The sequence below is a fragment of the Betta splendens genome, chromosome 14, assembly GCF_900634795.4.
Source record: "Betta splendens chromosome 14, fBetSpl5.4, whole genome shotgun sequence".
NCBI lineage: Eukaryota > Metazoa > Chordata > Actinopteri > Anabantiformes > Osphronemidae > Betta > Betta splendens.
Genome location: NC_040894.2, coordinates 12,863,920 through 12,881,011, shown reverse-complemented (window position 1 = coordinate 12,881,011; position 17,092 = coordinate 12,863,920). Strand labels below are relative to the sequence as shown.

General features: G+C 39.4%; 1 protein-coding gene across 9 annotated transcripts in view; it reads right to left on the bottom strand.

Annotated features, from left to right (window-relative positions):
* auts2a (activator of transcription and developmental regulator AUTS2 a) overlaps positions 1–16,821 on the bottom strand; it is a 198,115-nt gene extending 181,294 nt beyond the window's left edge. For 2 of the 9 annotated variants that reach the window (XM_041073885.2, XM_041073884.2), the window contains exons 1-2: positions 16,013–16,197; positions 13,473–14,194 (exon numbers count right to left, since the gene is read on the bottom strand). In XM_041073885.2, the coding sequence (XP_040929819.1) occupies positions 13,473–13,760 (288 nt within the window). In that variant the 5' untranslated portion in view covers positions 13,761–14,194; positions 16,013–16,197. Of the gene's footprint in view, positions 1–13,472; positions 14,195–16,012; positions 16,198–16,746 lie in introns of those variants that run through there. The other 7 variants (XM_029172676.3, XM_029172677.3, XM_041073883.2 and 4 more) reach the window with 5 other exon arrangements.
* Between the last annotated feature and the right edge of the window lie 271 nt (positions 16,822–17,092).

The following is a 17,092-nucleotide window of genomic DNA, read 5'->3' as shown; positions in this document are numbered from 1 at the left end:
TTAATCGTTGTAGAAAAGTAATAGTCAGATCAAGTACAGTATGGCAGACTTTGTGATACCACCAGCCAGGATTGTTGATTGTCTTCTGTGGACAGTTTTGGAAAACTGATTTAATGTATCAAAATAAATTTGTATTTTTCGAATATTTTGGCTGATTTTGACTGATGAGGCTAAATAGACAGTTAAGTAGTTATTAAGTATATTAACAAGACGTCATTGGTCATGACTGCAGTAAAGCAGTCTGAAAAATTAAAATGTATACTGTAGCTGTATGACAATGAATATGAACGTGACAGTCAAAGAAAGAGCAAAGAGTAGGAAGAACCTCCAAAAGGCTTCAAAATGTACTATTACACCTTTTTTAGGCTTCCTAGTTTCCCGATTTTAACCTATTTGCATGCACAAGCAGTGTATGCTCAAGCACAGTGCACAGATAAAAGAGAGTAAACAGACAAGTGAGGTGTCTTCAGACACAACAGAGCAAAGTGAGCTCTTGATGTTGCTGCCCTGACTCTTTCTAAAGCAGCAACACTTATCTTTTTTTATCAAGTTTTTTTTTCACAACAAGAACAGCAGCTGCTAAAAACATCCAAACAGGAAAAGTGTCTGAAGCTGCTGTGAAAAAGTCGAAAATCGCAGACTACATGAGTCTGTGTTAACTTATAAATCTTGTCACAACTACTTTATACTACTTTAAACATTATACTGCTACTCCTCAATAGCAGGTTGCCATAAAACAGCAAACGAGTTAGGAATCTGTGCAAAGGCACCTTACAAAGAAACTGGAAGGAAAAGTTGAAGACAATGAAGCAACAACTTAAAAATAGACTTGCACATTAATGAAATCGGCATCAATTAGATATATAGTTTAAATTCTGTCCTGCCAACATACTGAACCTTAAATAGACGATTAAACACATTAAACTAACGCATATCTATATTTTTGTAAAATAATGGAAATATATTAATTACTGATACAAATTAGATTTTAATTATGTATATATTTAAGTGTGCTCAAGTAAAATTCTCAAGTGCATGTTCATATTCATGTCCAAAAACAAATCCACTGGAGCTAGTGCTGTCTAATATATAATAATACATTACCATAATAAGCACCTCTCAATAGATCTCTTTATAAAGCACATACCATTCAAAATCAATTACTCAATTAATACTTAGACCTGTGGCGGATAATTAAATTAATTATTCCATAAACTGTGCTAAACTCCCACAGTTTATGGAATAAAATCTCAGTCCATATGGGCACCGCTCTGTCTCCAATGGTGTGATTCACACCACCACTTAGATGGCATGAGTTCCCCTGGAGGACAAGAGTCCACATTTCAACAGCAGAAAAATAGAGGCGATGTCTCCAAACACAAAGCCTAGCTGTGATTTATTACACAGAGGGCACAAATTTACTTCCTTTGTAGTTGTATTTAACTTTTTCACCATTAACTGTCACAGAACTGTTAAGTGTTGATAACTGCTGTAGCAGCACTAACTTCTTCAGGTCATCGATCAGTATAATTTAGGAAGTTGATGGCTGGGCTAGCACCATTTCCTATAGTTATGACAGAACCAGCCCCAACTGATCATCAGTGAATAAAATATTACTGTCAAGTACACATTTATTTACAAAGCTCAGTAGCTTCATAATTACATTGTAAACTGTAGCGCATACTGAAAAACCAAGATGCATCACTACACTGAAACATATGTGCCCTAACTCCCATGTAATCACAAAAAAACGTGCCGTGTATCAGTTACAGTTGGTTCAGCCAGTGTTTTCCCATCTGCTGTCCCTTCATAGTGACGACTGAAGCCATATGATGAAAAATGTCTCCAGAGAGCAGTAGGTGAAAAAGAAGGGAACCCTCTCTGATGGTTACACATGTAACAACAAGGGTATAAAAAGCACACACATACACACACACCTGAAGTTCTAATCAAATGCTCACTGTGCTGCTTGGATCGCCTTTACAAGCTAAACTGCACTCACACTTATACAATTCACACCTCTCAGAAGTCACTGGTTCCCAGCTGAAACAGATACTGCAATTACCCAGCGGGCACAGAAGACTACGCTGCAGACAGCATGTGTGTCCCTCCCTGCAAAAGCAACACATGCACATGTGTGCAGTCATGCATGAAGGCCTCCAGAGAAGGGACGTGAATTACAAAAGCGCTCCATTATTTATGTGAAAGTGCAAGCTGTTTTGGCAATTAAGAATAAAGACAGCTTTTGCATTTAGCTTTAAGAATGTCAGCAAAGGTTTTATATTTCATACCTACTGACTGATAGATATCAGATAGATTTGTTTAGAAGTTGTGAGCTAACATGCTCTGTCTGCAAAAAAGAGAGAAAAACCCCGGGTTTGCGCTTTTCTCTACTCTACTATTTTGCTGCTTTGTCATGGGGGGCAGAACCCATGAGAACGAGTTGTCCATCTTCTCCAGCAGTGTCTCAGCATGAAGAGATGAGCCCAGAGCTCAAGCGACTGACAGAAGAGTCTGTTATTTGTCTGTCTGTCTCGGTCGGCTATGTTTGCATGTCAGTCAGCTTCTATCTGCTCTTGTCCATTCACCTGCCTCTGTTTGTCAGCCACTGTACCAGCCCCTCATCTCTGCTGACTGGGCCTTCTCTGCCACGTACAGAGCAGAACGTCCTAGAAAAATAAACATCATTTTTTTCTCCTCGCCTATGACCGTCCCTGGGAGCCTCCTTTCACAAAACAAATATCATGTGCTCCCCCAGTGAACCCCCCTTGCTCCTTCTCACCAGGTCTACCTCCCTCTTCTCCTGCTGTATCATGTCAAAACAAAACACTACAATTTCCAGCTAATACTGTACCACAGCACACTCAGACAAACATGACACCCAGCAAACAGTAAATCTAATGATGAATCATGCTGGACAAACGAAAACATATTGTTACAATACACAATATATTGATTTTTGGTTCTTATAGCCATATACTATAGCAATGCCAGCTAAATAAGGGATAGGTAAATTACTCGGCTAAACCCAATTACAATTAAAAAAGGTTTGTGTAAATCAAAGCTTTAGGGGCACACGGTCCTTGATTTACCACAGTTTGTTCAATTAAGGGTTGATTATCCCCTGGGGACTAACAAACGCCTCTTTAACACGCTCTACTATGTCTGATAGCTATCGTCTGGACATTGTGCCAAGTTGATACCTCACATGCTGCGCTTGAACAACAACCAGAATAAATATGCATTACCTTGACATGTTAGTTTAGAGTTATAAGCAAATATCGCATTGTGGTTATTTAGATTTTGTTAAAATATTATTCATGTGTCTTTGTTACGGATCAACTATTCAAGTTAATGTGTTTTTTTATTACTGTATGTACCAGATGTCAGGATTCCAATTCCAGATATTGTCACCTGAATGTCTTGAATGAATCTTCACTTACATATAAAGAAATAAATTAGATGGTGGTTTCTTGTTTCAGCCATGTTAGTAGTATACTGTATAACTGTCTGGTTTTGGATCAGTGACATTAGCAGCAGCATCCAATAAAGGAGTATCAGTCCAGTCTAATGTGTACTCATTAATCAGCCCACAAACATTAGGGCTCAATGCTTTTTTCTAGCAACCACTGCCCTGCTCCAGCAAGATTATCTAAACCTTCACAGGAGACATGAAATTTATCAGGAACCGAGAAAGTGGGAGTACAACTGAAGAGAGGTGCTTAGACAAAAGGGCTCAAGAAATTGATTGACCATGGGTCAGACCCAAACCTGCCAGGGGGGTTAGGTTTGGGCTGCCCTGACACCTAACCCTAGGGCTATGGGATGGGCTGGTAATAGATTAACCCAGGGTATTTAAAAACACTTTCCCTGGAATTGCTGTCATTAAAAAGTCTGAAGTTCTTAAAAGCATATGACCAAAACTTGAGAACATGCAAGTTTATACTTTAACAGAATTTAAAACCATTTACTCTTTGTTAAGCCACAGCACATGTAATATGTTTTCTTATACTTCACCGAATCAACTTGTCAAATGAGATGATTCTGGTAGAGTGAGCCCTTGACCCTGAATAGCCTCAAAATCAAATTATCAGCTGGTTATGATGCGGGCAAACTGGAAACAAGCCTATCCAGTACACAACAGAGCACACAAATCAAAGTGTCTTTCTGTTTAATTGGAGGGTTTGTTACTGGCTTTGAGCAGACTGATTAACATACTTGCAACCCATGTGAAAAACTGCTCAGCAGTAGGAGCATGCTTCACAGTGAGTAATACAGCAAACTTTAAAGCAGTCATTTAGAATAAATGCAGCATATGTTGAATGAAACAGGAGATTTATAACACACCAAAAAAGCCAATGTAAAAGGTGAAATTAAACCATAAACACGTTTAAACAAACATTTGAGAGAGTACTTATTTTGAATGACTAGTTTTCTCTATTAAACAAACATGGGCTGCAAGTAATAAATTATTCAAATCAATAAAATGAAATTCCACAGCAGGAGAGTGATCAGAATTTCTAATGAACTATTGACTGGAACCACATAGGTGAATGCAGAAAGCACATCAGGACCACTTCATCTATCAGGCCTGTCAGAGCTTCCACACACAAACACCAAAACATCAACACATGCATGTTTACACATAAATCATACTATTCTGAAGTGTTAAACACCTTAGTTGTTCTCTACATCTGGCAGTGATTTAGGGGCACTTCCTGCTGTAGGCATCAAAATCAATTACTGTTGCTAAAAGATATATTTATGAAGGGAAGGAAAAGATTTGGGAGACATTAATTTGGTTTACAAGTTTGGTCAAGCTCAGTTTTATTTCTTTTTATTTATAGGAACGTTACACTGGAACTAAACACAGCTTAAAGCTCAGTTAGACAACTTGAAATTGCAAATTGCATGTAAGGTTCATTCCATTTTTAGAGAACTATACAGTACCTGATGCCAGAACTAAACTACTAACTGATACAAGCTAATTGAATAACACATGCTATGATGGATGACAATGTACAAATAACTGAACAAAAGTAAGCTTATAAACAATATACTAAAACAAAACAAACAATAAGAAAATGTTCATTTTGTTTTTATTAAGACTATTTTTCAACAGTTGTTATTATTGTTCATATACTGTAACTGCGGATAAATGTTATTAACTCTGACACTCAAATTCTGACATTTGTGGCCAATGTACAGTATGATTTACAATACAATATGGGAGTCAGATGTAATCTCACAAAATTATCTTTATTCTAATCTTGTAAAATATTATTCACAGGCTGGTGTTATACAGTATATGCAGACATCCCATTTTATCATCTCATATGCGTCGCATACAACGCCCCTAAGAAATTCCTCCTCTGTAAGTAAATGTTTCACTTTTAAATCTTTGAGGGTTTGAACACATCTCATTTTGTCATCCACCAAACCAGGACCAAACATTACTGTACAATACTGTACAGTACATGCAATAAAGATTCCCAATAATACTGAAATAGTACAGTAAGAGGCTGCCAAAATAAAAGCTTCCCATAGTTGAGTTGGGTGTACATGGCACGTGTATAGCAGGAAATGGCTAAATGTTTTACAGTCCAATGCAGCATGAGGCTAATTTAATATAAAGGCGGTAATATTATGTTACACTGGAGGATGTCATGAGATCTGATCCAGTATGAAGGCATTAACCTGTATGGAGTAGTATTAGCTTTCCTAAAAAACTGCAACAGGCAGATCCAAACTCTCTGCAGCTGATGGACAGCTGTAGCTAACAAATAGATCAGAGCTTGGTCATAAAAAGGGTAAAAACAATACAGTATCAATATCAGGATGCTCCATTAATGGATTAATCCACAGTAACATTCCCATAAAACTCAGCAATATTCAGAGTACTCAAACAATATTAGTTAATCTACAGACTGCAATTAGTGTTACACAGTATACTATGAATTTACTACCAGTTGCAAACACAAACAGACAGCAGTACTATATTTTTAATGCTTTCTTCAATATTGTCAGAGGCATACGAAATATTTTTGATGATGACAGCACGCAGTATGTGAGCTGGCAGACTGTAGGGAAAGCCAACTAGTTCTCACTCTGGCTTTTTCTGATTATACTTTACAGATTTGTCTGCCAAATCCCAATTTCCCTTGCAAAGCAGCTCTTTCTTGACACACAGAAGGAGCATATTTTACAAGTCAGGCTTTCAGAGTGCAGCTTGCCAGATTTGACATTCACACATCAACAGCAAGTGTGTACGTACATATACAGCTGACAGACAACTAACAAAAAGAAAAAAGACTTTTCTTTCGTCAGCCTCTGAGGACGACTTCAGAAGCTGACAGTGTTTTCTGTAAATAAATATATAGTTTCTGCAATGAATTGATCACCTAAGCCTGATAAGTCAGTAGAGCGCACCCCATCCTGAAAAGCTCTACTGACGCAAGACTTGAAAAATGAAATACTCCTCTTGTCCAACTCAGCACCATTGTGCTCTTTGTGCTGCAGCTGAAGTACAGAAACAAAGTGTTGAGAATAAACTGATGCACTGTGGGGGCACCTGGGTGGTTGTAAAATGAAGAAATATGCTTCCAATCTTCACTTCTCTGGCCTTCCACTCTAAATATTTATATAGGTCAACTTTACACATTATCTGCCACATATATTCATCTCTGCTATCAATTCCTTTATGTGAGTTATTATTTTATGTTTCCTATTAGTATTTTTTTCATTCTGTGGATTTTCTAGACATACAGTATTAGTGTCATACCGCTGGAGAAGCCTTTCACAGTTGTTGTCAGAGTTTCACAATGTTATGATTTGAAGGTAGGATTTAACGGAATTCCTTCTGGAAAAACAATCAAATTACTTTTTAGTGATTTGTTGTGCTCGTAAACTTGAGGCAGCAAGAACATCTGTGTTCCTTAAGCAAGTATACGGTCCTATTGATTATGTGACAAATCTAAACCCATTCAGTGCCTTTAAAGTTATTGTTACATTCTGGATTATGTGGATGAGCTCCAAACAATTTAAATTATGCTGTTAAATTACACTGCAGCTGCAGGTACTGTAGCTATTATTTACTGGTAAATACATTAACCACTTAAACATAACAGGAATTGGCAGATTACACATCAGCAAGTACTGTACTGTATGTACTAATAATAATCTGTCCCTAAAATCAGAGTTTTTAAAAACTTTTAAAAATATGATGGAGAAGGTTACAGACCTAAATAGTACAAGAAATTAATATGATTTAGAGGACAACTCCCCTCTGACGTTGCAAACCTAGTGGTTTTAATAAATATAGACATAATCAGATTTTCTAATATCGTTAATAATTGTTAAAACCTAATACCCCAAGAGGTCTGCCTGTGCAACCTAAAGGTATCTTCGTCTCACTGCTTTTACAGTGTTTAAAACTAGTTTTCTGACATTTACAGAACTTCATTCATGGACTCCTGAATGGCCATACAGACAGTCCAACAAACTCTCTGTTACCTTGTGCAACAGTTTTAATGAAAAGAGCCAGGAAGGTCAGGCGGAACTGAATTATGTCTAAAGCAGTACAGCACACGAAAAGCACTAAAGGTCTGTGCTAAAAACTAAAATTCAATTAATAATCAACAAAAATATTTTTCAAACATTCTGAGAGCTTGGGTAATGTCACTGAACTGTCTAAGGTAATTTTTAACAATTGGACTTGGTTTATTCAATTAGGCACAAACTGGTGGTATCACACTGCTCTGTACTCATTCTTAGCCATGTTCATGTTGAGCTGCAGCTACCCGGTTGTCAAAAACATCAAAATGTCTATTGTGCCAATAAAAATATTTAAATTGCTTGTAGTCGCTAACTTACATTGACATGTGATAATCCACACCCACTATAACGTATCAATTTCAACAACTAGGCTTTGTTGTCTGACATTTGTCAAACCGTGATTGGATTTGACAAATGTCAAATCTAATCAGTAGTGGTAATATTAGCCCATACATTATACAGTAGTAATATTAGCCCATACATTTCATCAAATGTATCAAAATGACAACCGATTTTCTGTTTGTGTACACTTTGCTCAATATTTAAGATCATAATAAAGAGATGACAGGCCAGTGTCACTACTGGCCTGGTGGATGGAGTCATGCAGGCTAATGCTAAACTGGCAGCCAAAACAAAAGAGCCAATTTTTTTGTGGCAGCATTGTGGGAGCATTCAAAAATCAACACAGGACAAAAAAATAAAAATAAAAAATAAAAAACAAGAAAGCCAGAGGTATGATGAATGCACCGCAAGAAACGTTGTAAGTCAGTAGTGTTAAAAAAACATATAGAAGTCAGTAATAACATTTATAACAAAATGTAACAAAAGCCAGAAATGTTTACCGGTAAAAAGAAGTTTTTATATTTGTGCAAATAATGGGGCATGTGCAAATAGCAGGTCAGGCCAAACGTGTTGGCAACCAAAGATTCAGACTATGTGAAAGCTAAAGCTCCACTGTTCATTTAAACAGGTTCTAGTTGGGCATCCACCCACTTCCAAAAGCCAAATGCTTCCATCTGCTCCAAACAGGATCATACAATGTGGATGGGCCAAAACCATTTTCACAGTGGATGCTGAATGAGTACATAATATGGCTAACTGAAAATCTCTAAATAATGGACCTCCTGAGTGATACATCTAAAGCGGTTTCAGGCACATAAGCCCTCCTTCTGAGGATCTAGAGCAGTTAGCTCCACAGGCAGGGGGGTGACATCATAGAGACGCAGCCATGGAGCCTTTAATTAGTATTTCAATGTCATCTGACCTGGAAAAGATGTAACTGCATCCCTTGCTACATACCCAGGCCTGGGGATAATCAACATGCTGTGAGGAAAAGAAAATTGTTGGGTATGCCAATTTTCTAAATATGCAATATTTAGAAGATTGCATAAAACATGCGGTTATGGATTATGTCTGGCTTTCTGACTAGTGTAAACAATTCTTGTTAAAAGGAAGCTGTGCAGTTATTGAGCAAAGCTTATCTTTGGGTGCAGAAATGGAAGCAGATGGAAATGGAAACAGTAGTGGGTTCGCTCAGTTTGATAGACAGATCAGAGAGGGGGGGGGGGGGGGGGGGGGGGGGGGGGGGGGGGGGGGGGGGGGGGGGGGGGGGGGGGTGTGGGGTGGGGGGGGGGGGGGGGGGGGGTATCAAAGGTTCAGCGCTGCAGGTGGAGATGTCAACAGGGTTTGAATTTTGTCAACAGGGTTTGTCCTGCAAGACCATGGAGCGAGCGAACACACACACACACACACACACACACACACACACACACACACACACACACGCACACACGCACACAGGAATGCCTTATGCAGTTTAACACAAAAATCAGTGTAAATGCATCATTATAGGGGCCATTACACACAACTGGGAGAGTGAGTTTCCTACTTCAGACATGGCATTTAACAGTCGGTCTCCACATTTATCTTTTTTACCCTCACATCTGACATTTTTCTTAACTGTGTCAAGTGAATTAACTCAAGATAAGGATGCAACTGGCTTCTGTGCTAATACTCCATGATACACAACCGTATCCTTCCAGAGATACATTAACAATTGTCAGAAAACCTGAGGTCTTCGATCCTTCTCTCTGTAAGTCACCTCAAACACTGAAGCTGCTCATTGCACATATCCACTGCAACTGCCAACATATTTTTTTTGACTGAGCTCATATGAATATAGTGGTGTCAGTTTCTCCTACAAGTGAGACTAGTGTCAGCATCAGGCATGAGAATCTTGTATTATGCTATACAGTTCAGATGTGACTTGTTTATACAGTAGATGCAATGAAGTTGACTTCCATTACACAGCAGCCCTGTTAATTACATAGACACATATTTTTGTGGAAATACATTATTTGACAGAAATACATTTCATTGAAGACATTCTCTGTGAAAGAAGTTGTCAGTACATACTGTACAAGGTCTACTTGAAGCAGACATCCGGGAGCTCTGCCAACAAAGAAAACGTCTCAGTTTTTGAAACTCTGGAAAGCTGACAGGATCATCTTATAAAGAGTATGCAAGACGATGACTTAAATTTGGATGTAAAAACACTCTTTGTTCATTATTCATACCATTATTCATAAGATTTACATGCAAGCAACTGAACAAGTCACTGTTCTACCATCTGTCCCAGAATGGACAGTGATTTTAATTGAAATATGAAATACTTGAAATATAAATATCATAACACCTTGTTGTTATTAATTTTTTTACAAAATACCAAAATTGTACAATCTGAGCCCCAGCTGTTGGTTCTGCACCTCTATCCCAACCGCGCGCTGCTTTACCAGCTTCACCCATGTGGTGTAACATACAGTACCTATTGCCATCTTGTACTGTTTGTGCATTAGGTGAATTTGTTATCTTCACTTTTATGGTGTGTAACAAATTAATTTGAAGTGTAGAATTATCCTAGGGAACAATATAAAAACTGCCCAGCTCAGTGTGGCATCGTAAATTAAGAAGTCTTTCCACACCTCTAAATGTAAAATATGAGTAGAGCAGACACTGCAAATGTACTAATTTACACAGCGCTGCTTTTGTGCTATTCACTATATTATCACAGGCAGTCAATCATGTAATAGACTGCTGTTAACCTGCTGAGCTAAGAGATGAGCACTTATTGAAGTTAAAAAACAGGAGTCAATCTAGCCTATAGGCGTATTTGTAAAAAGCACTGGAAAAGCAATCGCAGTGATGGGACAGAAGGGTAATCAAGCCTGTGCGATCTGAGATATAGACAACAAAACTAATAGTTATAGCAGAAGAATGGAACACTGGGTAAGACAACACTGAGGTTGGAATCCCTCAGTCATTTACAATAATAATATAATAATGCCTTGTAATGTGCTGTAAGTGGATTGCCTCTGAGGCCTCTTCTTTTCTAAATTATCACCTGCTGTGTAGTCCAGTCCGATAGCCAGACTCTGTGCTTCTGTGTAATTGTGTGATCAACTTAAAGTCAATTGAGTTTACACCAGGTGGCAGTTAGCCTTCCTCAGTAAGCTGGGTTCTTAATTTATTCACTTTTTGCTGTTTTAAAACAAGCACAGTTCCTTCTCAAAACCTGGGCGAAGACTACTTTCTTAAATTTAGACAAAATGAGTTTTGTCTGTCTCGTCCTAATCGTTCAGTCAACTTAACTTAAGCAAAAAAACATGCTTCTAAAAAAGCACAAGACATAAAATGAAATAGGATTGCTCCTGGTTACTCTACGTAAAGCTACCAGTACAAACTAATGTCTTGAGAGAGGTGTAGAAAAGTAAAATATAAATATATATAAAACTCCACTGCTTAGAGTGAACTAATACATCATGAGATTTACAAAAAGGGAGATTTTGTATTATGAGTCAAGTCCTCTGAAGCTGACTTGAATGGGTAAAAGAAAACCAAATATTACAGTTCAAATGGAAGCATGTGCTGTGAAAACTCTCAAACTAATCAGAAAGAAGTCCAATTGCCACAACTAAACTTCGAGACATTTGAGGATGAGCATTAGTCACAAGCCTAGAAGCAAGAATTAATGAAAACCCTTGAAACAGGACAATATGTGTCTATTATTACGACATCTTCCAAAATCACTGTCAGTATCACAGCCTAAGATGTAGATGAGAAGTAGGCCTGGTTCCAGCAATGCTCCAGCACTGTGGTGATAGATAAACTACTAGCATATAACTCCAGAGATCTGACCTCATCAGAGTTTTACTTTACCCAGACAGGAAGAGAGCCACTGGTGCAGTGGTAAGGTTCTGCACACTGATCTATACAGAATGTGTGGCCAAAACAAAGAACTGAAGTACACAATTACAAAGGAAGGCTTGGAGAAGCCGTAGCAAAAACAGAGATCTGAAATATAAATATGAAAGAAAGAGACAAGAAAGACAGAACCGAAGTCTAATTGTCATGAAGGAAATATATTTATAAATAGAAATCCAATTATTTTCGTTTTAGAGAGATGAAGTGCAAGAAAAGCTCTAACAAGATTCAACTATAAGTGAAGATTAACGGGAAACATCATGACAAACATTATCATATGGCTGCAGTTCTTAGACATCTTTCTAGTGTAGTAATAGCACTTTAACACGCAATTCAATAAATTCAATCAAAATCATTAGAGAGTGAAGAAGGTTTTCTGTTGGGAGAATTTAACAGATCTGTAAAAAAACTTCCCCTTCCTCAGATGTTTGTCTCACTTTACTAGTGAGGATACACAGTAACAATGTTTTCCCTAGAACCTTCCCCAACCACCAAAATATGCCTAACCCTAATCCTATTCCAAGATCAAGCTTTACTAGCCTAATACTCCATAAAGTTGTGAGGATCAGCTAAACTGCTCTCAATAAAATTAAATTTTTTCTTAACACCTAAGAAATTCTTGCCAAAATGTCTGTGTAGTACTTAACATACTAATAATATCTGGAGATCTGGCAGCTTCTTTCATTTGTCTAATATACCTGTATATTAGAGAAGAAGTAAGAATATACTACTACCGAAGTCCTGTTAACAAAAAACTACTTGGCTCCTTTTCTTGGCTCACACTAAAGCATTCAGCCACATAACAATGGCACATTTGCTTTTAGTGTGTGAAGACATTAAATCTAAAACTTAGTAAAAACGGCAAACTGAATTTCATCAATCAAAGAATTTAAGTTCATTTACTGCTTGTAAGTTGACCTTGCACGATTCAAGTAGTGTTAAAAGTAACAGCAACAACACAAGACCAATATTACTGTCACCAGACAGGGTATGGCACTCTCATTCTCCTCTTTAAAACACTGTAGGAGAGAAAATGATTCACAGTCTACCTCAGGGAACCTTAGGCGGCTTTTGGAAAATCACGACAGGCCAACACATTACTAAGATATTTTACCTTTTCCCCCCCTCTATAAGTCATCATTGCACTTGCTAACGTCAAGTCAGAATTTACAACTGTATCGTTGGAAGGCAGCCTGTGCCAGGTTTGCGTTCCAAGCAAAATGGATGGCCAGGGCACAATAAATTACTCCCACTCTGACTAAACTGTTGTAACATGGATCAAATTACTTTCTTAGGCATACAGAATCACACCACCACCTACAACCATAGCTGAACATTCCTCATCTGGTGTAAGGCTTTGCTGCAAAACTCATGAAAACAAATCTAAAGCACAGCATACAACAACAGCCTCTCTGTGACACAGATGGTAATCTCTGGCTGCAGCGCCATATTGAAAGCTACATCTGTGAACTCGGGCTCGCAAACCAAAACACACAGGCAGCAGCCAAAACACAGAGCTGGCCTACAGAGAGACGCACTAAGTTTGCATACATACATAAGCAGGTTTACATAGTGTTAAGGAGTTTTGAGGAGATTGTCTCACTCACAGGCAAGGCTGAGGAAAGTTCAAAGGGCTGCTTCTACCGCTCACCACTTACCTCCAGAGCCTCCAGGGACACAAACCCTGTGATGGAGAAGCCGTCGATGATGTCCTCCTCTGCAGAAGTAGACTCCCTTCGCTTTCTTCGTGGAGGTCGAGGGCGGGATGAGGACGCATCCCTCTCATCCTCCCGCTCTGAGTCAGAAGAGAAGCGAAAGACGGAGCCTTTAACATGGTTGTTCCTTATCCCATTTGATCTCCTCTCTCGATCTCTCTCCGACCTTGACTTCCTCTTCTTCCTCAGGGTACTAGATCGAGGGACATCCATGTCCTTCATTGGAAACATCCAGACAAATGTGCCTCTTGTGGAAAATTTTACTTCTCAAGCAGCAAACTCAGGCACTGCTCAACCTCCACTCATGTATTAAACCCCTCGAGGAGAAGCTCCACAATATCCAAACGAATTTGATCACTGCATTAGATCCACGGTAACCATGTAATATCCAACATATGAAATCTTTTACAGGAAAAGCAAAACTGCAAGTCAGTGAAGTGTGTTAGGTTCCCAGTAAAGATCCCCAAAGGCCGGCCATCAATTCCTACGACAGGTGTAAAGTGATCTATTAAACAATTGATCACTAAGCAGTCAATTCAGCCAATGAAAGAGCTTTTCAAGTTAGCGCAAATGCCTGCTCACGGAGCATGTCCCACCGTGGCGAGGTTTGCAGATGATGCCACATCTTCCTACCTCTGTTACACAAGGTCAGCAAACTCTTCCTCCTGTAAGATAGAGAGAGAGAGAGCACACATTTGCAACATGTTCACTCAGCAAGTTCAACTGTACATTTAGTCAATGAACCATTTCCTAAAGGTGCTGCGTACTATAAAGACGGTTCTTGTCATTCTACATAATGCGCAATAAGTGCTTAACTGGCTACGCTCTCATCTGCAAGAAATACTGTTTGTTAAGTGTTGCTGAACCTTTCCCAACCTTTTGACCTATACTATTTGTTCTAATCGCTAAATTTTCTCATTATAAACCTGCACTTTGCTTAACATGATCAATGGTTTCATTTTATTGTATGTGGTGAACATCCATTATGAGAAGCAGGTGTCAGATTTAGTGCAGTACAGTTGCATCACAACACTAACCTGTTTGCTCTAAAGCTTGAACTAAAATTCAATTCCAATGTGGCATTAAAAGTCAGCTGTCAGTATAATCTGTAGTCCAACTTCAGATACTACTGTTCAAATTAATTTACATGACTTTGAATTAAAGCAAATTTTAGTGACTACACAATCACATTTCAGGATCATAAATTATGAATAATTGGTTGTTTCACTAAAAACCCCTTATTCAAACAATAACGTAATAACTTTAAACACCCCTGTGCTACCCACGTACAATGTGTCTTCTAATAACTGTGTGGTATAGTAGCAGTGTATTGTTGAAAAACTGTTCTTTGACATCTATTAGTAGTACAAATAACCTCTAACCACCAACTATGGGATGTTGTGGAGGTATTTGAAAACAAATACCAACACTCCTTCCCCTAACTATACGTCCTAACAGGTTATGCCTTTGCTGTCCGACACTAATGGCATGTGGCTGCTTTATGATGCAACACTCAACAGCTCGATCCTTCAAGGCACCTTGCTAGGCTAGGCCTTAACTCACTGAAAGTCACCCTAGCACTGTAGTGTGCAACACATGTGGCTTCGCTATGCGTCCGGAATATCAATCCTACTGCATTACATCACAGAACTGGCATTCTCTGTGCAGGACAACTGAACCAAAATACTGTAGGCTTTCATTTAAGCTTTCTGTGAACAACCCATACCTAAAAATAGTAATGGCCATTTCAACCGCAGGGAAATCGCACCTTTTCTGCCTCACCACACAAACCAAAACCCATCTGTCACAGTCAACCACCATCTTCAACTTTACATTCATCCTTGGACACAGGTTGTCAAATAACGGCGCTCATCTGCATTTTGAAACACACTGTCTCCTAAATACTCCCCCCCACACACACACACAGTTTCAAACATGCACAATTATAACCACTGCAAGAATGTCTTAGGATCAAATGGACACATAACAAAGGCACATCCAGGAAGCAAGCGTCACAACAGTAAGTGTGCAGTCATTCACAAATATCAATCCCATGCAGATGTTCTGCCCAAAAGGCAGATCCACCTCCACTATAAGCACCCTAAGCGGTTTTCCACTACCTATGCCTTTAACCTGATGCCCCGTGCCAGCACTCATCTAAAGACACACAGACACTGCACAAATAGCTCCCAAAACATTGCTTATACGGAGAAAACTGTTTCAGCACTCGCCCAGGCTTTTCCTAGCTCAGTAAATAGTCTTTCCCTTGTCTTCGCTCACAGTCCTTTTTTGTCTGCCTGTGCTGTCAGTAGAGATCTCAGGCTCTGTAATCCAGTCCAGCCCACAACAGCAGCGGCGGCGGACTGGCACTGCCTCCCGCTCCGGCTCTCCAAGCTTCATTTTCCACAAGAAGACACACAACAAAAGCAAGCCCCTCTGTTTTACGCTCCAAGACACGTCATGCAAAACCAAGAAATGCAAACCCTTGCGAGTGGGGAGGGACCGTCCGGATAAGTTGCAGGCCTTCGGTCACTAAAAAGAACAGAAAAAGCGGCAGAAGCTTTGGAGCTGGCAAAATAAATCCCGCAAAGGGAAACCATTGGGTATCTCCTCCTCCTCTCCCCAGATCCGAGCTTCAGGATCCCGGAGAAGGGGGACCGGGGCGCAGGGATATGGCGATGCCGCAGTGCCGCTTTGCAGGCTGCTCGCTACCTCCTCGGCGCAAATAGTGCTGCCTCTTGACACTCGGTTAAGCTGCGAGTTCGCGGCGGATCGCGCGGCAGTGAACGCATCTGCGCTTTAAAACGGGCGGTCCGCTCACAGCCGGCGTTTCGTCGGCGCCGGTAGCGTTTGCCATTTTCCCTATGTCGTACGTTTTAATGGCCAAAGTAAATAAATTTCAGAAGATAAGAGCAGTAGCCACAAGTACAAAGTGAGTTTGTGTGTAAGCGTGATGACAGCTGCGAGAGGTTACGCGTGTTCATGTGGCGGTGCGTTATTAACGAAGCTCAGCTGTATAAGAAAAGCTGTTCGGAGATGGATGAAAATACAATATCATTTACTGGCGAAATGACTGCAACAATACTGTAGTAAATGAAAAAAGTATGTATTGTAGCAGAGTCTGATTCTTTATCAACAAATACTAAAACTATATATAATGTATTATAGTCATAACCGTTGTTATTTTACTCATTAGACATTTTAATGACAGCTTTACCTTGGAACGCTGCTTTCCCGCCTTTGAACTGCATCGGACAATTACACGCACCTGTTGGTCACGAGGTCAACGACGTCACGCCCGTTTTGGATCTACGTGCAAATCTGTGCTATTCCTGAAAGGTATAGTGTCGGTGTAACGCCACCAAGTAAGTTCTAGTTTATGATTACTGTAGGCCAGTAGTATTTTGTGTACTTTGATAGGAAAACATGATTATGTAAGAGTTGTTTGACAATCCATACAATACACCACTCACCAGAAATCAATTCACACCTTGCTGAGTCTGAGGCAAGTGATGAAAAGTGGTCATCAGTGAGCTACAAAACTAAATACTGATTATAGGCGT